The sequence below is a fragment of the Polyodon spathula genome, chromosome 2 (genome assembly GCF_017654505.1).
Source record: "Polyodon spathula isolate WHYD16114869_AA chromosome 2, ASM1765450v1, whole genome shotgun sequence".
NCBI lineage: Eukaryota > Metazoa > Chordata > Actinopteri > Acipenseriformes > Polyodontidae > Polyodon > Polyodon spathula.
The window spans coordinates 23,214,648-23,235,652 of NC_054535.1; the positions used below are offsets into that span (position 1 = coordinate 23,214,648).

The window sequence follows — 21,005 nt, forward strand, 5'->3', positions numbered from 1 at the left end:
GAGAGTTTAGAGTTTTCTTTGAAAGAATGTGATTTAAAGTGAATACACACACTTTATCTACCGTCATCAGTGATTACTTGCTGTTTATAGTAGCCCATGAGGAGCATCATATTTACGTCAGTAAATAATTGACTAAGATAATTGACTGAGTTTTTACCTAATCTTGATCTGTTTTCATTCACTATGTTTGCAGTGTACAGTACCTTACTTCAGCTGTATATTTTGTTAAGTCTTTTGATTAATTAATAAAAGTTTGTTATTCATGAAGCAGTTGTACACTGTTGTTGTTCTTTCACTGGGGGCCATAACTGGACCTCATTTACCAGGGATACTAAAGTCAAGAGAGGTTTGTGTAGGGACTCCAGGTTGTCACAAGAGATATTGAAAGCTAGCCTATTTGCTACAGTTCAAGCTGACACCCTGGAATCCTTCAAGAAGCTGCTTGATAAGATTCTGGGATCAATAAGCTACTAACAACCAAACGAGCAAGATGGGCCGAATGGCTTCCTCTCGTTTGTAAACTTTCTTATGTTCTTATGTTCTTATGTTCTAATAGTTACATGCTGATTTTCACTGTTTTAGATCTAGTCATTTGCCAGTTAGCACAGATGGAAATAAAACATACTGATGAGTTGAAGTGCAAAGTTCTTAGCACCACTAAACAATAAATCATTTGATGATGGGTTGCTAAACTGTATGACAAAATAGCAAAAGCAGATCCAAGAAAGCAGAGATGGGAATCTGTGCAGTTTTGGAGTGAGCATGTATTTATATTGTTTTATTGCAGGGGTGTCCAATCATGGTCCTGAAGGGCCATTCCACTCCAGGTTTAACGGGTAAAATAATATAGTTAACTACTTCAGGGTCTGGATAGAGGTTTAATTGGTTCAATTAAACAATTTAGAATAGGGTTGGAACAGCTTTGGACACCCGTTTTGTTTTTTGTTTTATTTTATCTGACAAACACTTTATCCCCTTAACCCACAGTTCTAGAGAGAAAACTGCATGTTCAACTCTTGAAGGGCTGTTCCATTTCACAACCATGCCGTTTGGGCTACATGGTGCACCTGCTGCCTTTCAGAAACTGATGGACCAGGTCTTACATCCACATCATGAATATGCAGCAGCGTATTTTGACGATGTGGTTATTTACAGCTCCACCTGAGACGTAATATTTGGGATTTGTAGTGGGGAGTGGAAGGGCGAAACCCATTGTCAAAGTCTAGGCTTTGGTGGACGTGGCAATCCCCAAAATCAAGGCTCATGTGAAGTCTATACTGGGGTTATTACCGTTGATTCATCTCTGAGTATGCCACTGGTCAATCCCTTAGTTGACGTGACCAAAAAAAGTGCACCAAATTAAATTAAGTGGTCAGTAGAATGTCAAGGGGCGTTTGATACTATTAAGCAGAGACTCGGTCAGGCTCCCACTATCATCACACCAGATTTCACCGAGATATTCATCTTCCACACCGATGTCAAATGTGGTTTTGGTGTGGTTTTGTCCCAAGAGATAGAGGAAATAGAACACCCGATACTGTACTTCAGCAAAAAGTTGCTCCACCAGGAGCACAACAAATCCATGATCGAAAAGGAGTGTTTGGCCATTAAATGGTCTACTCACTCTTTATGATATTGCCTGCTGGGACATTCATCCAGTCTTGTCACAGACCGCACCCCACTCAAGTGGTTAAGCACAGTGAAGGACAGCGATGCCTGGATATCTCGGTGGTATCTGGCATTGCAGCCCTTCATGTATCATATGATTATTCATGCAGGGAAAGAACACCAAAATGCAGATTATTTTTCCAAGAAGGGGGTAGTAATGGGAAAGGTAGATTCAGCAGAGTGTTCCTTTGCCTCCACTCTGAGCGGTGGGATATGTAACAGAGACAGAATGATTCTTGGTAATAAATCACCCGCCTGACCTGTGAGGGCGCTGTGTAAGGGACTGGATGTCCAGACAATTAATTCCCAGGGTTAGACGGAAGTCAGTCATCTAGAAAGGTGGCAGAGCTACGATACACTGAATCATGGACCCTGAAGGAAAACGACGTGGCAGCCGTGGATTGGAGGAGCTAACCAAGGGGTACAAAAGGGGACGTAGTGAAGTGATCTGCATCTTTGTATGGTTAATGCTGAACCTGGGAGGGAAAACCTGTATTTTTATTGTGAGTGTTTTGTTTCTCATGTCTAAAGAATACTTTGTTATTATTATTAGAGAGCTAACATGATCCAGAGCTGTTGCCAATGGCCAGCACTTACCTGGACAACACTGCATTATTGTTTACGAATAACTGTATATTACACCACAAGCACTATAACACTCACTGTGGACTTGTATTTGTGTTTTGTGTTACATTTGTGTGTTTAGGAACGGGACTATTATTATTACAGGACCAACCCGGGGATTAACAACAAAGCAATACACACCGCTGTATTGCCTGTCCTCTTTGTTATTATTTATTGCCGTTTGTCACCACACTTTGGATTGTACAAATAAAACATCATCGCACCTGGATTATTGTTGTCTGTCTGTTTATTGATCACCGCTGCATTCCTGCACCTGCACCCTGTTAACCACTTTGCCACAGTGCATTACAGGGTTATTAAACAATATTTCACATTAGGTGCCACTAATGTTGACAGTGGCACATGCACACCATTTCCAGTGTGATTAATCACTGGTGTCTAGAAACAGTGTGTGTGTATATATATATATATATATATATATATATATATATATATATATATATATATATATATATATATATATATATATATTATATATTTTAACGTATGTATTAATAGCGGTAGAGGAGATATGCAATTAAAGAACCAATTTGTAATAATTATATGGAAATACAGTATATATGCGGTACTGTAATTTGTAACAAAAAGCAACATGTCCATCTCCAGTTATACTGTGTGAAGATGTAATGAGATCACAATTGATCTACCAACACAAACATAACATCTATACTCAATGGTCCACATCCCAATTGGGCAGTTCATTTGTTGTGTGTTGTTTTTTTTTTTCCCTTCAGGAGTCTTAATCTTATTCTTTAATTTGTTATCCAGACCCATTGCTTGGTCACTGGGGAGCCATCTCACACCAGCTAGGAATGAAAATTACAGTACTGTAGACATTGCACCCATATGAAAGGACCCATAATAATAAATACAGCACTCTATCACTCCTGTTAATATCCCCCACTAATTATTATCACCACATAAAAATGTCCCAGCCAGGACACCCTTATAAAAGTTTACCATGGTATTTTTGCAGTTTTCACATGTTTTTCCCATGGTTGTACTGTGCATTTACCATAGTTTACCCTGGTTTGCCATGTTTATTAATATGCTTTACCATACCTTGCTAATCTTTACAATGCTTCCCTAAACTTAACCATGCTTTCACTATGCTTTATTACACTTTGCTATGTTTCTGCTGTAAAAAAAAAAAAAAAAACTATATAAAGCCATAACGGGATTCAATGGAAATAAGCTCCCGGAAATATCACTTTAATTATTACCACACTGCTTAATATCATTCATGTTTATCAGTCATATCACTTATTTTCAATTCACTTAATATTACTTTGGGAAACAAAAGGATATGTTTAGAAAGTGTACATGTACTGTAAGTTGCTCTACATTATTGAGATGGTATGACATATACAGTCGATTCAGAAATCCTGCAGCAGCTATTTATAGAAGCTGGGTCCAACTCAATTTAAATTGATTTAAATGAATAATATCACATGACCTCTCGCCAGTTGAAAGTGTGCTCAGGACAGGCACTACAAACAAAGAAATGCATGTGTTAAAGAATTCTGCATGTCATAATTAAATACATGCCCTATAGTATGTTTACAGCATAACTTGGATATACTTGAAAAACAATGATTGAATTTCTGGCCGTGTACAGTAATGAATATCTAACACCAACCAGAATGTAAGTAACACACAGTACCACTCCTGCCACCACTGCAAATCTAAATTCACTATTCAATTTTGTTGAGATTCCAAATCCTTATATTCTCCAGCAATACACACTGCAAAGCCTGATGACTGATTCAGGTAAAATCAGCACAAGCAGCAACTAGAAGACCTCTGTTAAAGGACCTTAAAAAAGAAGCTAACAGTATAGAAGGAGACTACTGTCACCCTTGCTAGTATTAAAAAAGAAAACTGAACTGGATTGTACATGCCAGTATCCACCTAATGTATTCTCAATCAAAGTTTTATAATTCCAGCTATTTCCCCAAGGCCTGAATTTCAAAGTATAACCAGCAAGAATTAAAAAGTACCACCAAGGATAATTTAATGGCAATATTATTCAAAGCATGTTATGTTTGAACAAGGCATGTCAAACTTGAGCACAAATGCATTTGCATTCTTAGAGGAAGGAAGCTTAAACTTCACATTGTCTAAAAAAGTAGTACACAGATCTAAAATGACATGTGCAAGTGAGGCATGTTGTTATACCTGGATCAGTGTACAGTGAACAATGTTACTCCTAAACCAGTCAGGCTGGATAGCTCTTTCTTAGAGAGTTAAGGCATGCCATTAAATATTCATATATATTAGGACACATTTTTGCGCCGTTTCCAGGTCTGGCGACCGTCAAATAATAAATCCCCGGCAGTACACATCAATGTGTAAAGCGCAGGGAGCGTGAATAACACAACACAGTCCTGAACAGAAAACAAAGGCACGGTCACCAGTCCTGGGTGAATCCAAACGTGCAGGTGCTCTGTGCAGTGATGCTCCGGATAGTGCTTTCGTGACGACAGCTCCGGAGGTGTGCTTTAACTGTCTAGTGGTGCGATAAAGACAGACAATTACAGACAGACAGAAATAACACACAACATGTAACAAACACTTATTTCTCGTATTTTCTGAGAGCTCTTCTCTCAGTCCTTCTCGCCTAGTGTTAACCCAAATGAAGGAAAAGATCAGCGTTACCCTGGCCCCTATATGTAATCCCGCATGATATCTAGGTAAACAGTTGCAGCTGCTTTACTGCTTGCAGCTGCCTCTCGTTTACCTTTCAAATCAATACGGTCTTACAACAGAGTCTCGTTTCCATCCAGGCTGACCCACTTCCCTGTCCCGGAAACGGACTGTCAGGCCAGCCCTTCCAGATACTTCTCCTCTCGTTCTTTAGCGCCCTCACAGGTTGAGAGGAAGATTTATCACCAGAACTCATATTTCTGTCACAGTCTTGCATAAATACTTCTTTCAAGTGCTGCTGCCTTTGTCTTTTCTGATAAGATCCCTCTCCTGGCTGAGAGATAAACATTGCCTATCTCCATCTGTCAGTGGTTCCAGTACACATGTGATATCATATATATATATATATATATATATATATATATATATATATATATATATATATATATATATATACACACACACACACACACACACACACACACACATACACACACAGTGACTTGCAAAAGTATTCAGACCGTCGCAGTTTTTACATTTTGTTGCTTTAAAGCTTGCAGTCATGACACTTTGAAGTATGAATTAATATGTGTTGTATACACAACCTACTCCACACATTCAAAGCAAAAACAAAAAGAAAGAAGTAAATAGATAATTAATATGAAATAGAAATGGAAAAGTCATGATTGCATAAGTATTCAAACCCTTTGCTATGGCAAACCTAAATTAATTCAGGTGCACAAAATTACTTTAACGAGCGACACAATTAGTTGAATGGCTTTTGTCTGTGTGCAATATTAGTGGTTCTCATGATTTCAAAATAAAAACACATGTCTCTGTGAGATTACTTGGTCAGGTAGAAAATTTCAAGCAAAGACTCAACCATTAAGATCAAGGAGCTTTCAAAGCAAATCAGGGATAAAGTCATTGAAAAGCATAGATCAGGAGAAGGGTAGAAAAAAAAATATCCCTGTGAGAACAGTCTACTCAGTCATCAAGAAATGGAAGGTGCATTGGACCACCTAGAAACTGCCTAGATCAGGCCGTACCTCCAAACTGAGCAGCCGGGCAAGGAGAAAACTGGTGAGGGATGCCACTGTGAGGCAAACGACTGGGCATCAGTCAACAATATCCACAACACTTCACAAAAGTAGCCTGTATGGCAGGGTGGCAAGAAGGAAGCCATTACTAAAAATAAGTCATCTCAAAGCCCGCATGGAGTTTGCAACAAAGCACCTGAATGATCCTGCAAAAATGTGGCAAAAGGTATTGTGATTAGACAAGACCAAATTGGAACTTTTTGGTCTAAATGCCAAGCGTTACGTTTGATGCAGACCCAAAACAGCACATCTCCCATCAAAGCTATATTGGAGTGGCTTAAGAATAAGAAAGTGAATGTCCTTGAGTGGCTCAGTTAAAGTCCTGACTTGAATCCCATTGAGGATCTGTGGAAAGACTTGAAAACTGCTGTCCATAAGCGATCGCCAAGCAACTTGAGATCTGCCAAGAAGAATGGACACAAGTTGCACCAAGCCGGTGTGCAAAGTTGGTAGAGACTTACCCAAAAAGGCTGTAGTTGCTGCCAAAGTTGCTTATCTTACCCTTAGAAGTATTCAGTTTGAGCATTCAAGTTCTGAATAAAATATTAAGTAACTTCACAAAATGGGACACCATAGGAAAGGATGGAGTTAAAATCCTCCCTGCCAAAAACATGTACAAACGTGTATTTATTGGGTTTTATGTTATCACCAGCACCTGGTAATTGATATATATATATATATATATATATATATATATATATATATATATATATATATATATATATATATATATATATATATATATATATATATATATATATAGACAGTGGCTTGCGAAAGTATTGACCCCCCTTCGCATTTTTTCTATTTTGTTGCCTTACAACCTGGAATTAAAATGTATTTTTATTTGGATTTCATGTAATGGACATACACAAAATAGTCCAAATTGGTGAAGTGAAATGAAAAAAATAACTTGTTTAAAAAAATTCTAAAACATAAATAACGGAAAAGTGGTGCGTGCATATGTATTCACCCCCTTTGCTATTAAGCCTCTAAATAAGATCTGGTGCAACCAATTACCTTCAGAAGTCACATAATTAGTTAAATAAAGTCCACCTGTGTGCAATCTAAGTGTCACATGATCTGTCACATGATCTCAGTATATATACACCTGTTCTGAAAGGCCCCAGAGTCTGCAACACCACTAAGCAAGGGGCACCACCAAGCAAGCGGCACCATGAAGACCAAGGAGCTCTCCAAACAGGTCAGGGACAAAGTTGTGGAGAAGTACAAATCAGGGTTGGGTTATAAAAAAATATCCGAAACTTTGAACATATCACGGAGCACCATTAAAGCCATTATTAAAAAATGGAAAGAATATGGCACCACAACAAACCTGGCAAGAGAGGGCCGCCCAACAAAACTCACGGACCAGGCAAGGAGGGCATTAATCAAAGAGGCAACAAAGAGACCAAAGATAACCCTGAAGGAGCTGCAAAGCTCCACAGCGGAGATTGGAGTATCTGTCCATAGGACCACTTTAAGCCGTACACTCCACAAGGCTGGGCTTTATGGAAGAATGGCCAGAAAAAAGCCATTGCTTAAAGAAAAAAATAAGCAAACACGTTTGGTGTTTGCCAAAAGGCATGTGGGAGACTCCCCAAACATATGGAAGAAGGTACTCTGGTCAGATGAGACTAAAATTGAACTTTTTGGCCATCAAGGAAAACGCTATGTCTGGCACAAACCCAACACCTCTCCTCACCCCGAGAACACCATCCCCACAGTGAAGCATGGTGGTGGTAGCGTCATGCTATGGGAATGTTTTTCATCGGCAGGGACTGGGAAACTGGTCAGAATTGAAGGAATGATGGATGGCGCTAAATACAGGGAAATTCTTGAGGGAAACCTGTTTCAGTCTTCCAGAGATTTGAGACTGGGACGGAGGTTCACCTTCCAGCAGGACAATGACCCTAAGCATACTGCTAAAGCAACACTCGAGTGGTTTAAGGGGAAACATTTAAATGTCTTGGAATGGCCTAGTCAAAGCCCAGACCTCAATCCAATTGAGAATCTGTGGTATGACTTAAAGATTGCTGTACACCAGCGGAACCCATCCAACTTGAAGGAGCTGGAGCAGTTTTGCCTTGAAGAATGGGCAAAAATCCCAGTGGCTAGATGTGCCAAGTTTATAGATACATACCCCAAGAGACTTGCAGCTGTAATTGCTGCAAAAGGTGGCTCTACAAAGTATTGACTTTGGGGGGGTGAATACTTATGCACACTCAAGTTTTCTGTTTTTTTTTTTGTCTTATTTCTTGTTTGTTTCACAATAAAAAATATTTTGCATCTTCAAAGTGGTAGGCATGTTGTGTAAATCAAATGTTACAAACCCGAAAAAATCAATTTTAATTCCAGGTTGTAAGGCAACAAAATAGGAAAAATGCCAAGGGGGGTCAATACTTTCGCAAGCCACTGTATATATATATATATATATATATATATATATATATATATATATATATATATATATATATATATATATATATATATACAGCTCTCCTTTAGATCTCTCTTAGAGTGGGTTGGTATATATATATATATATATATATATATATATATATATTATATAATATATATACTATATATACATATACACACACACACAATCCTTAGAGTTGGGGAACATTGTTAAAGCAGAAGGAAGCAAGTTTCCTTCCAGGACAACCTTGTACTTGGCTTGATTCATGCGCCCTTCACAAAGACAAATCTGCCCGATTCCAGCCTTGCTGAAGCACCCCCAGATGAGTCCAATTTTTAGCTTTGCCCAAGCTTTTTTGGCATAAAGTCACCCAACATCAATGTGAAAGACTGGTGGAGAGCATGCCAAGACGCATGAAAGCTGTGCTTGAAAATCATGGTTGTTCCACAAAATATTGATTTCTGAACTCTTCCTAAGTTAAAACATTAGTATTGTGTTGTTTAAAAATGAATCTGAACTTATTTTCTTTGCATTATTCGAGGTCTGACAACACTGCATCTTTTTTGTTATTTTGACCAGTTGTCATTTTCTGCAAATAAATGCTCTAAATGACAATATTTTTATTTGGAATTTGGGAGAAATGTTGTCAGTAGTTTATAGAATAAAACAAAAATGTTCATTTTACCCAAACACATACCTATAAATAGTAAAACCAGAGAAACTGATAATTTTGCGGTGGTCTCTTAATTTTTTCCAGAGCTGTATATATATATATGTGTGATCACAAGTTTCTGAAGATTCTGATCAATGTGAATTAAATATTGCTAAATGACAAGCTTGGTTTCTTCTCACCCAAACTATGTTTTATTAATAACAGTCAAAGTTGTTACAATAGTAGAAAGCACTAGTGGAGGCTTTGAGAAAAATAACTGATGCTCATAACATCGATATATATTGTAACTCCTGAATGTGTCTAAGACTTTTGCACAGCAGTGTATACACACACACACACATATATATATATATATATATATATATATATATATATATATATATATATATATATATATATATATATATATATATATATGTATGTATAAAACCAGGTGAAGTATCGATGCTGTAAATCTCCCTCCTGATCAGAAAGGGCGTTGTGTAAAGACGGTTGTGCGCAGGCCCCTAGAAGAACTGCCTTGATGGTAGGTGGAAACCGGAAAGTGACCATATTAGGGGGAACGAGTAGTTGCACGTACCCGGAACGACTCCATTGCACTGAACAAATGTAACTCGACGGCCGGAGCCAGTAGTTTGTTATTTTTGTTACGTGTGTTTTTTTCTGTGTTGCAGAGGAGAATTGATCGCCCCGGAGCTGTCACTACCAAGCCAGCAAGCACCCTAGAGCACTTCACTGCACAGCACCACGTCTTTCACCACGGTCCCCGGAATGGAGCACACTCTATTTCATGCACAGAGGACACGGGACCGACCATCAGACTATTGTTTTGATAATTATTATTTTTGTGTTTTTATGCCCGCTGTGTACCCCCCAGTACCATTGCTGGTAAAGGGGCGGATTCTTATGGTTATTTATTATTAAAGTACAGACTGTTTTTGGGAGAAATTCTGCGTGGACATTACTTTCATTCACGGCCTCACTTACACCCGACAACATTTGGTGTCCAGAAGAGGGATCACAGATGGGCCCATCCACTTTGGCATCACTGTTGGAGGCCCAGGAGCAGAGGCACCAGGAGTCACTGATGGCCATGATTGAGAGGATGCACAGCCTGTTCCTGGAGGCTAATCAGGGGAGGGAACCGGTGGCCGAACCAGCAGTGCTAACTACCAAGGATAAAGGTAGTAAGAATATCGCTGAGGATGACCCTGAGTCTTACTAGGTTGCCTTTGAAAGACAAGCAACCGCAGCACGCTGGCCTTGGGAGTGGTGGACTACCCATTTGGGCCCCAATTTGATCGGAGAGGCCCAGGCAGCCTACCAAGCCCTGACATATGAGCAATACCTGATGTACGACCAGGTGAAGCAGGCCATTCTCCAGCGGCTTCACATTACAGGGGAGACGCACTGCCGCCGGTTCCGGGAATACCAGGACTGCAACCCCGCGTTGTGGCCCAGCAATTAGTCGATCATGTGACCCGGTGGCTCTGCCCTGGCACCAATGATGGAGAGAAGATCACTGAGCTGATTGCCATAGAGCAGTTCGTGAAGGTGCTGGGGCTGGATCACCGAGAACTGGGTCACCAGGCATCGACCCACCATGCTGGAAGCCGCTGTTCAATTGGATGAGGGATATGAGGATGCATTGGCATCCTCTCCTGTGGTCGTCGGCCCTGCACCTCCCTCCAACTGACCCCAAACAACTGGCCCAAGGACAGGACCCCCACAGCACTTCACCCCCTCCCCTCACAGGGTTACTTCTCATCAGCACCCCACGGGCGGCCTTCCTCCACAACCATGGAGGGCAAGGTCGACCCCCAGCGGGATGAGAGCAAAGATCCCCTCCTCACTGCCAAAACGGCAGCAGGACATACAAGTTCCGTGTGTGCCCATTCACCCCACTTGTTACCGGTGCCATGAGGTTGGCCGCCTCACCCGCAACTCTCCAGCGGCGAGTTTCCTGTATTCATGGGGATAACAAGGATTACCCCCTCACTAAATTAGATTTGACTGTTGGATGTCATACCTGCCACTTAATCTTGGCCATGGCTGCAAAGTTGCCACATCCAGTTATTTTAGGTCGAGACTGGCAGCGTTTTGAAACAATGAATTAATAAAACGGTAAAGCCAGTCTCCGGTAAGACCATGGGAGCGGCGGGAGAAACAATTGGGAAAATCTTCCCGCTGCAAGCTGATTTGTTCCATTCCCGATTTCACCCGAAAAAACAAAAGAGCGAAGAGTTGAAAAATGGGTAAAATGTCAATCAGACATGGCTAGGGTTTGTTGGGGGAAACCTCAGAGTCTGTTAAATGCAAGGGAAAGGGGATTGGGACTCTGTGTGACCTGCGGGGGCAGGTTACTGAGGCCCCCAGTGCTGAAGCTACTGTAGCTCCGCTTGATATCCTGAAATTCTGGGACCGAGATGTGGACCTAGCGTTGGAACAAAAAAAACGATCATTCTCTGGCACATATTTGGGGGCAGGTTCAGTCTATCGAGGGGAAGGATGTAGAGGATAACTGGCCACTCGCATATCCTCACCACATTATTGTCGGGCATTTGCTATATAGGGTATCCCAAGCTCAAGTCAGATTGTAACACAATTACTCGTTCCTCAGTCTTTTCAACATGAGATCATGTGGATGGATCATGATGTCCCGTGGTCGGGCCATTTAGGTAGTGATAAGACTCGGGAATGAATATTGGCTTGGTTTTATTGGACTATGTGGCGGAGTGTCCGGAATGCCAGCAAGTAGCGCCAGGACGGTTCGCCCAGCCCCGCTGGTCCCACTTCCACTGATCTCAGCTCCCTTTGAATGCATTGCTATGGATATAGTGGGTCCATTGAGCCAGTCTGACTCTGGATATATGCACATTTTGGTAGTAGTGGACTACATGACTAGATATCCAGAGGCAGTACCATTGAGATCCACTAGTGCTGCAGCAATTGCTCGAGAGTTAGTACAGATTATAGCGAGAGTAGGGATTCCAAAAGAAATCCTCACTGATCACTGAACAAATTTCATGTCACAATGTTTGAAAGAATTGTATAAATTGTTGCAAATTAAGTCCATTCGAACTTCTGTTTATCACCCGCAGATGGACGGTTTGGTAGAATGCTTTAATCAGACTTTAAACCAGATGGTGAAGTGGTTTGTCAAAAAAGAGCAGAAACATTGGGCTAAGTTCCTTCCCTACCTGATGTTTGCAGTGAGAGAGGTGCCTCAGAGTTCGTTGTATGGGAGGCAACCACAAGGTATCCTTTATCTTGTGAAAGAAGGGTGGGAGGAGCTAACAAAAACTTCCAAAAACATAGTCAAATATGTAATCATATTAAGAGATCGCCTAACATTGGTTGGTCGTTGGCACAAGAAAATCTAAAACTAGCTCCTCATTGCCAGGAGCAGCAGTGCAACAAACAAGCATGAATTCTGACTTTTCGTCCAGGTAATAAGGTACTGTTGCTGCTCATTCATCAGAATCTACGTATGCGAAGTGGTAGGGACCATATGAGGTGATACGGGGAACTGGTAATGTGAATTATGAAATTAGACAACCCGATTGCCAAAATAAGATCAATTTTTCGCATTAACTTGCTAAAACCCTGGAGTGAAAGCGAAGCCCTATTTATTGCTTTTGACAGTTTAAGAGGATTTTGGTCCCACTGTCAATCCAATGGCTACAATTAACATCCCAATGGGGGAACAGCTACTTCCGGATCAGAAATGTGAGCTCTACCAGTTGGTTGAACAGTTTAGTGATGTTTTTTCTTACTTGCCCGGCTGAACTCATGTTATTTCTCATGCTATTATTATTCCGCCAGGTGTCAGGGTCCGAGAGAGACCCTACCGGATCCTGGAGAGTCGCAGGGGTCCCGTTCGCAGGGAGGTGGAGGATATGCTTTCTTTCTACAATGGAAATCAAATATTGTTCGGAAAGTTCTTCCCAACACTGTTGCAGAAGTTCCCACAAATGTGTTGCACTTGTAGGTTGCTTTGCTTTCACCCTTCTGTCCAGTTCATCCCAAACCAGCTCGATGGGGTTTAAGTCTGGAGACTGTGCTGGCCATTCCATGATTTGAAGCCTACCGTCTTGTTCTTTTCTTCTAAGGTAATTCTGACATAGCCTGGAGGTATGTTTTGGGTCATTATCTTGCTGTAGGATGAACCCCTGACCAACTAGGCGTATACCAGAGGGTATTGTAAGGCGTTGCAAAATGCTGTGGTAGCCGTTTTGGTTCAGGGTGCCACTCACTCTGTGCAAGTCGCCGACTCTGGATCCAGCAAGAGCCCCAGACCATCACGCTTCCTCCTCCATGTTTGACAGTTGGTGTCACACACCGAGGAACCATCCTTTCACCTACTCGACGGCGTACAAAAACCCTGAGTGACGAACCGAAGATTTCAAATTTTGATTCATTGGTCCCTAAGACGTTTTTCCAATCTTCAGTAGTCCACTGGTGGTGCTTCATGGTCCAGGCAAGCCTCTTTTTCTTATTTTGCCATCTTAGCAATGGCTTTCTTACTGCCACTCGACCTGTCAAACCTGCAGCTCGAACTCTTCTCTTCACAGTTGAAACTGAGACTTGCTTACTTCGACCAGTGTAAAGCTGTGCTTGAAGCTGTTGTCCTGTGAGCTGCCTATCACGCAAGCTGTTGACTGTCAGAAACTTGTCTTCTGATTCTGTTGTGGCTTTGGGTCTGGCGGACCTCTTCCTGTCAGAGTTTCCTCCAGTTTCCAAGTGATGGTGTAGGAAACTGCACTCACTGACACCTTAGCTTTCTTTGCAATGTTTCTAAAGAAAATACATACACTTTTAATGGTTATAATGGTCTGTCTGTCTTCCTTTGTTAATTGCCTTTCTCGCCATTATGATAGCAATATACTACTTCCTGCAGTACAATACTATCCAAATAATGCTTAAGAGGGTGTAGTAACACAGTCTGTTCAAACACTGCTTTTATACAGACAGAGAGTTTGTAAGTAATCAACAAAAATTGGGACACCTGTAGGAATTGTTGGCATCAACTTTCAAGGCTTAATTTACTTCCATTGCTGCAGAACAGCTGTAAGTTGTTAATCCATTGCTCGTTCCCTGAAAAAGGCCTTTTTGTATAACCCTGAAATGTACATTATTTTTCAGTTTTTGGTAACCTAAACTTTTTTTTTTAACCTCTGGCAGTTTACCGCTTACCTTTGTACCATTTCAGGTTATTCACTGGACTTGAACTGCTTAAATTTCAATAAAAACTGGAAAAATGGGGGTGTTCTAAAACTTTTGACCGGTAGTGTATGTATATACAGTGCCTTGCAAAAGTATTCAGACCCCTGTCCAATTATCTCATATTACTGAATTACAAATGGTACATTGAAATTTCGTGCTGTTCGATATTTTTCCTTTTTAAAACACTGAAACTCAAAATCAATTATTGTAAGGTGACATTGGTTTTATGTTGGGAAATATTTAAGAAAAATAAAAAACTGAAATATCTTGCTTCCATAAGTATTCAACCCCCACACATTAATATTTGGTAGAGCCACCTTTCGCTGCAATAACAGCTTTAAGTCTTTTGGGGGTATGTACCAGCTTTACACACAGTGTTGGAGTGATTTTGGACCACAATTTTCAAATAGTGCCACAGATTCTCAATGGGATTGACAGCAGGACTTTGACTGGTCCACTGTAGGACATTCACCTTTTTGTTCTTGAGCCACTCCAATGTTACTTTGGCCTTGTGCTTGGGATCATTGTCCTGCTGAAAGGTGAATTTCCTCCCAAGCTTCAGTTTTTTAGCAGACTGAAGCAGATTCTCTTGCAGTATTTTGCTGTATTTTGCTCCATCCATTCTTCCTTCAATTGTAACAAGATGCCCAGTCCCTGCTGATGAGAAGCATCCCCACAGCTGCCACCACCATACTTCATTGTAGGGATGGTGTGTCTTGAGGCATGGGCAGTGTTAGGTTTGCGCCACACATAGCGCTTTGAGTTTTGGCCAAAAAGCTCTATCTTGGTCTCATCTGACCACAAAACCTTTTCCCATGTCGCAGCTGGGTCACTCTCATGTTTTCTGGTAAACTCCAGATGTGCTTTCAGATGGTACTTTTTGAGTAACGGCTTCTTTCTTGCCCTCCTCCCATACAGGCCAGTGTTATGCAGAGCTCTTGATATGATTGACTGGTGCACCATTACTCCACTCCCAGCCACTGAACTCTGTAGGGCCTTCAAAGTGATTATTGGCCTCTCTGTGGCTTCACTCACAAGTCTCCTTCTTGTTTGAGCGCTGAGTTTTGAGGGATGGCCTTTTCTTGGCAGTGCCTGGGTGGTGTGATGCAGCTTCCACTTCCTGATTATTGATCCAACTGTGCTCACTGGGATATCCAAACACTTGGATATTATTTTGTACCTTTTCCCTAATCTATGCATTTGTATTACTTTATCTGTAACTTCTGTAGAATGCTCTTTGGTCTTCATTTTCCTTCAGATTCACAGCCTTACCAATAATGCTTCAACAGTGGGGTTTTTATCCAGAAAATGTGACAGCAACTTTAATGGTTCACAGGTGGAGGCCAATGGTAAGGTAATTGTGTCTTCGTTAGGGCAATTTCTTTCATCCCTGCAAACTGGGAGCTTCCACAGCACAGGGGTTGAATACTTATGCAAGCAAGATATTTCAGTTTTTTATTTTTCTTAAAAATATTTCCCAACATAAAACCAATGTCACCTTACAATAATTGATTCTGAGTTTTAGTGTTTAAAAATAAAATATCAAACAGAACTAAATTTCAATGTACCATTTGTAATTCGGTAATATGAGAGAATTGGTCAGGGGTCTGAATACTTTTACAAGGCACTGTATATGTGGGAATATATATATATATATATATATATATATATATATATATATATATATATATATATATATATATATATATATGTGTGTGTGTGTGTGTGTGTGTGTGTGTGTATATATATATATATATATATATATATATATATATATATATATATATATATATATATATATATATATTATATATATATATATATATATATATATATATATCACAACCCGTATATCAGTCAGTCAAATTAGATACCGCGTCTTCAGTTCCCTCCCCTCACTGCAATGTTAAGCACCATTTAGTTGGGCGTCACTTCCAGTGAAGGTGTCGCACAGGTGTCTGTCTGTCTCTGTCTGTCTGACTGTCTGAGTGAGTGAGTGAGAGTGAGAACACACACTCGCAGGTTAGTGCATTTATACTCTGGATAACTCTTTCAAAACAACCTGCATTAATAACAAGCTCGACACTGTGAAAGATAAGACAAAGCTCGGCTGTTACCTTTGTTTGTTGATGTAACTAATAAAACTGTAGACCGCTGGAGTTAAAAGTGAGACGTAAAACAATACGTAAAAAAAAAAAAAAAAAAAAAAAAAAAAAAAACTAGACTGGAATGGACAAGGAGAAGCGGCGGGCCTGCTGGCTTGTTGGCCGCAGCTGGGGTCTGTTCCGAGAAGGTCTTCCCGGTTTGATGTGGGGCATGCAACCACTGGTTCTGGTTGTGCTGGTATTAATACTGTCTGGGCTCGCTTCTCCGGCCGAGGGAAAGGAGTGCGACAAGCCGTGCCTGAACGGGCAGTGCAACCCGACAGTCGGCAATTGCATTTGTGAGCCCGGCTGGGCTGGGGACCAGTGCCAGCATTGCGGTGGTAGATTCAGGTAAGCGAATGACGATGTGTGTCTTGTCCGTCCCATCATCTGCAATTTGCTTGCATGTAGACTTCATTTGTATTTTTCCTTTTGAATAATACTACAACATAAAAAAACGCGTTCAGGTGAAATAAGGATCAGTGTAGCTCAGCAAACTAGTGAAATATGGTAAATATATTAGTGCAATCTGCAAAAAAAAATAAAAATAAAATAAAATAAAAAACCTTAAGTACGTTTAATTACACAGTTTGATCGTCATTTAAAATTCGTATACTTTTCATTTTAAGAATTGATGAGTGTGCGCCTGGATGATCGGTTATACAGTTCTGTTTTGATAAACGTTACGTTTTTTGTGTTTAATGGCTAGCTTCAAACTGCTGGCCCCCATAACAAGTTTTGAAAAGCTAACCTCAGTCCAAAACCTGGGCTAAATGCCAAAGGACTGAAGTGTTTTAAAATTATTTTCTGGGTTGAAGAGCTTGGACGCTAAATCTTGTTTCCATTAAGGAGCTGCTTAATTTAGAGCTGTGGGATACTGAAGTGACTGGGGACTAGAAGATAAGATATGCAGGTCATGAAACCTACCACTTGGTACATGTGATGGTCCTGAAAGCTCTGCTTTATGTGACCTGTTAGTGGATGATTTTTTGAGATAGGGATTATGTACAGTATTTGCGTGTTATCAAGGTGGTCCAGATCAGCCCTATCATATCAGTTAACTTATCTGGAGGGAAAAATGTGTTTTAAAGAAAATAGAAATGCATGCAATAGGAAGAGAATAATTTTAATTTGTGTTATTCACTGGTGGCCATTCGACATTTGATCCTGTTAATTGTGTACAATTTTTCTTGAACTTTGAAAGAGAAGTCTTTTTGTCAGTAACTTGCTTTTAAGTGTTGAAATCACGAATAACTACTCTTTTGGTGTGGGAAGAATTAAGAGACTCTAGCCATGTGTCTAGCAGGGAGCAACACACAGCTGGGGAATAAAAAATACTTCTAATGACACCAATAAACTAACGCAATCCACATGTTTTGTTAAAGATTAGTACACAACAAAGGGGCCTATTTGATTTTAAATGGTCCTGGTATTCGTTTTACCGAAATGTTGCATTTGTGATGACTGTGTAACACTAAATATGTAAACAAATAATAAAAACTCATCAATGAAATCACTAAAGATTTATAACATTGATAGTGTTTAAACTAGATTTTGACAGATAATTGAATGAGTTAACATTTTACAAATGCAACCTTTGCTATCATATCAAACTGTATGTGACTGAAGAAAAAAAGCTACTTGAGCAGGCAGACCTATAACCAGACAGATCTTAATATACAGGTTTGTGCCAGTGGGTCCTGACCTATGGTTACTGATAAAAGATTTTTTTTTGCGGCAACTTAATTTTGCTAATGGCCTTCAAGGTCCATTTGGGCACATTCATTTTGCGGATTCAATAAACGCAAAATTAGCAAACATTTGTTGCTTGCGAAATGTTCTTGTTTTACAGTAATTCTGTTCCTTTTTACTTGTACCCTGCATCTGTCTGACCTGCTGGCATTCAAAGACTAATCAACTAGCTAGGGTTGTTATATTCTGTCATTTCTTAAAAGTTTAAACAAGTTTATTCTGGACTTTGTTTTATTGATCTGTGTTCTAGCAGTAAACAGTTCAGCAACAAGCTATATAGGAAGGTTATTTCCACCCATGCTGTTGGTCTAATGAAGCCGTGCCATTTGGTTTACTGCCTTCCTGTAAATGTTTAGCAAAAACTTGGCTGCATTAGTTATGTAGTAGCACAACATCCAAATGCTTTGGGTGGGTATTTTTTAACAATACAATTTCCTTTCCTGTTTGTCCTGTTTTAAGCAGTATTAATCAAGAGCAATACGCTGGGCAAGCTCGTAGTAAAACCTGGAATGGTGAAACTGCTATGCAATGAGAGTCTTATTTCCATCTCAAGATCCATGGATGTCATGCATAAATATTTAACACATTCACCTAAAATACAAAAAAAAAAAAAAAAAAAAAAAATTCCTATGGGGTAATTAGCTGTTGCACATCTTCAAAATAGTGTAGAGGGTTAGTGCAATGTATGACTGTATGTAGACCTAAAACAAAGAATTTACTGTTTTTTTCAATCTTTATTTTTGTAATTCAAGCAGAGAATGTGTGAAATCGACATTTATGCTTAAAAACAAAATAATAATTTCATGCCATTGAGAAACGTTTCATTTATTGAAACCACTTTATCCTGTTCAACATGCAACAAAACCATAGTGCAGCTGGACTTGGTCACTGGCAGACGGGCCCGTTTTGTCCTGCTGTGGAAACTTCAGCCGTCGGTCAGGATATTATGCACAGTATTCATTAAGTGTTTTCCTCTTCCACCCCATTTTCAAATCAAACTATTAATTGTCACCATATACGTATAGGAAAAGCTTACCTATACCTTAACCTGTTAATTTCAAAGTAGGCACTTTGAATGACAGGCACTGTAGCTGGCAAATGAAAGTGTACAGTTGGTGCAGGTCTTAATGATTGATATCCATTTAAACAAATGAGGGCATTATAGTGCTGCTTCAGTCAAGAAGATCTACAGTACTAATGGACCACTGAGATGACTGACGGCGACCCCTAGCCAGTCAGAGTGGAATGGAGACGGGACAGGCTTCAGGCTGCAGTGTAGAAGTTGCTATGGAAACCTTGAACTTCAGCACCAATTTCATTACTGTTTGTGGTGAGCAACACTCTCCTCTGGGTTGGTACACACCGATCGAACTCTGCCACTCTTTCCTTTTCTGGACAAGTGTTGTTTCTAGTGTGTCTCTTGTATTTCATTTTCTGTGCCATACAGCTACTACAGTATACCGAAACAAAGTCATTAAATGAGAGAAGTTGAACTGAATGATAAGAGTACTGCAGCTAATACAAGATTTTAAAAAGATTTTATGTTTTTATCAAGCCAGGTTACTAGATACTCCAGACTTGAGTTAGGGTTATGCAATTCTTGTTACTTTTTAATATTTGTTCTTTTTAGATTCAGTATGCAGAGAGCTTTTTTTTTTTTTTTTTTGGATACATTCCATCTTGTTGGCATGCTTTGCAACTTTATCTTCTCTGTGGTTTGAGTCTTGATTTAGCACAGCAACCTTTCACGCACAAAGGAATAATGCACATTCCTGTAGGTGTTAATGCTTTTCAACTGCACACTTGAGTCTGGCAATTTTTTTTTTTTTTTTTTTTCAACTTTCAGAAAATCAGTTTAAACAAATAGATTTATTATGGGCCTGAATCATAGCTTTTAAATGAATAATAATTTTACACACACAGATCATTAAAACACTCCTATATTGTTAGAGATGTTCAGATTTCTGCTAGTGTGTAGAGTATATGACCGTGTTTATCTTGTGTTCGTGACTTGGGTGCATGATTGATCATGTTGAGAAAAGGAACTGCGACAATTGCTGTGATTCCCTGGAGGTTTAGTGTAAAGAGCCGGAAAGCAATTTGTTTTGCTGTGAACCTGCATTTCTGTACTTTGTTTCTGTTGGGCAATTCATTCTGCAACAGTGTTTTCAGTTGTTTATCAGTGTCACAGTGAGGTTCAGCATTAGCCAGTGAGTCCGGCCTCTCTTGTAATACATTATAACCCGCTTTGTGCACTGCAGTGGTTTGGAATTATAGAAGCATTCTGTTTGTTATTATGTTCTGTCAGAAGATAATTGTTTAACACACTTTCAAGACAACCAGTTGATACCACTGGAACAAACTGAAATGTTCTGTTTTCATATCTGTCAGCTCCTTCGCCCACCCCTTTCTACAGACTTTAATCTCAAGCTCCCTCTCCAATTTCTCACTTGCAGCCTCATCAATTACTGCTGTCAGTGCCTCTTCTGCCAACATCTTTTCTACATTGTCTTGTTGCACGTGATGTACAAGATGCTATTGTTATTTTCTTGTGTTTTTTTCAGTCATGGACCGCAATGTCTGGATTCATGGATTATGGTTTGAAGGACTAGGAGCTACAGTAGGAGGACAAATGGTTTCAAAGTAGCTTTAAATTAAGGATCAGTTATTTGGTAGCATTTTGCTTCCCAAAAACTCTTAATTTACAGGTAGTATTTTTTTTTTTATGC

General features: G+C 39.9%; 1 protein-coding gene across 3 annotated transcripts in view; it reads left to right on the forward strand.

Annotated features, from left to right (window-relative positions):
* The first annotated feature begins 16,356 nt into the window (after nucleotides 1-16,356).
* Nucleotides 16,357-21,005, forward strand: part of LOC121294319 (attractin-like) — a 136,652-nt gene continuing 132,003 nt past the window's right edge. For all 3 annotated transcript variants that reach the window (XM_041217917.1, XM_041217927.1, XM_041217935.1), the window contains exon 1: nucleotides 16,357-16,875. In XM_041217917.1, the coding sequence (XP_041073851.1) occupies nucleotides 16,610-16,875 (266 nt within the window). In that variant the 5' untranslated portion in view covers nucleotides 16,357-16,609. The remainder of the gene's footprint in view (nucleotides 16,876-21,005) is intronic.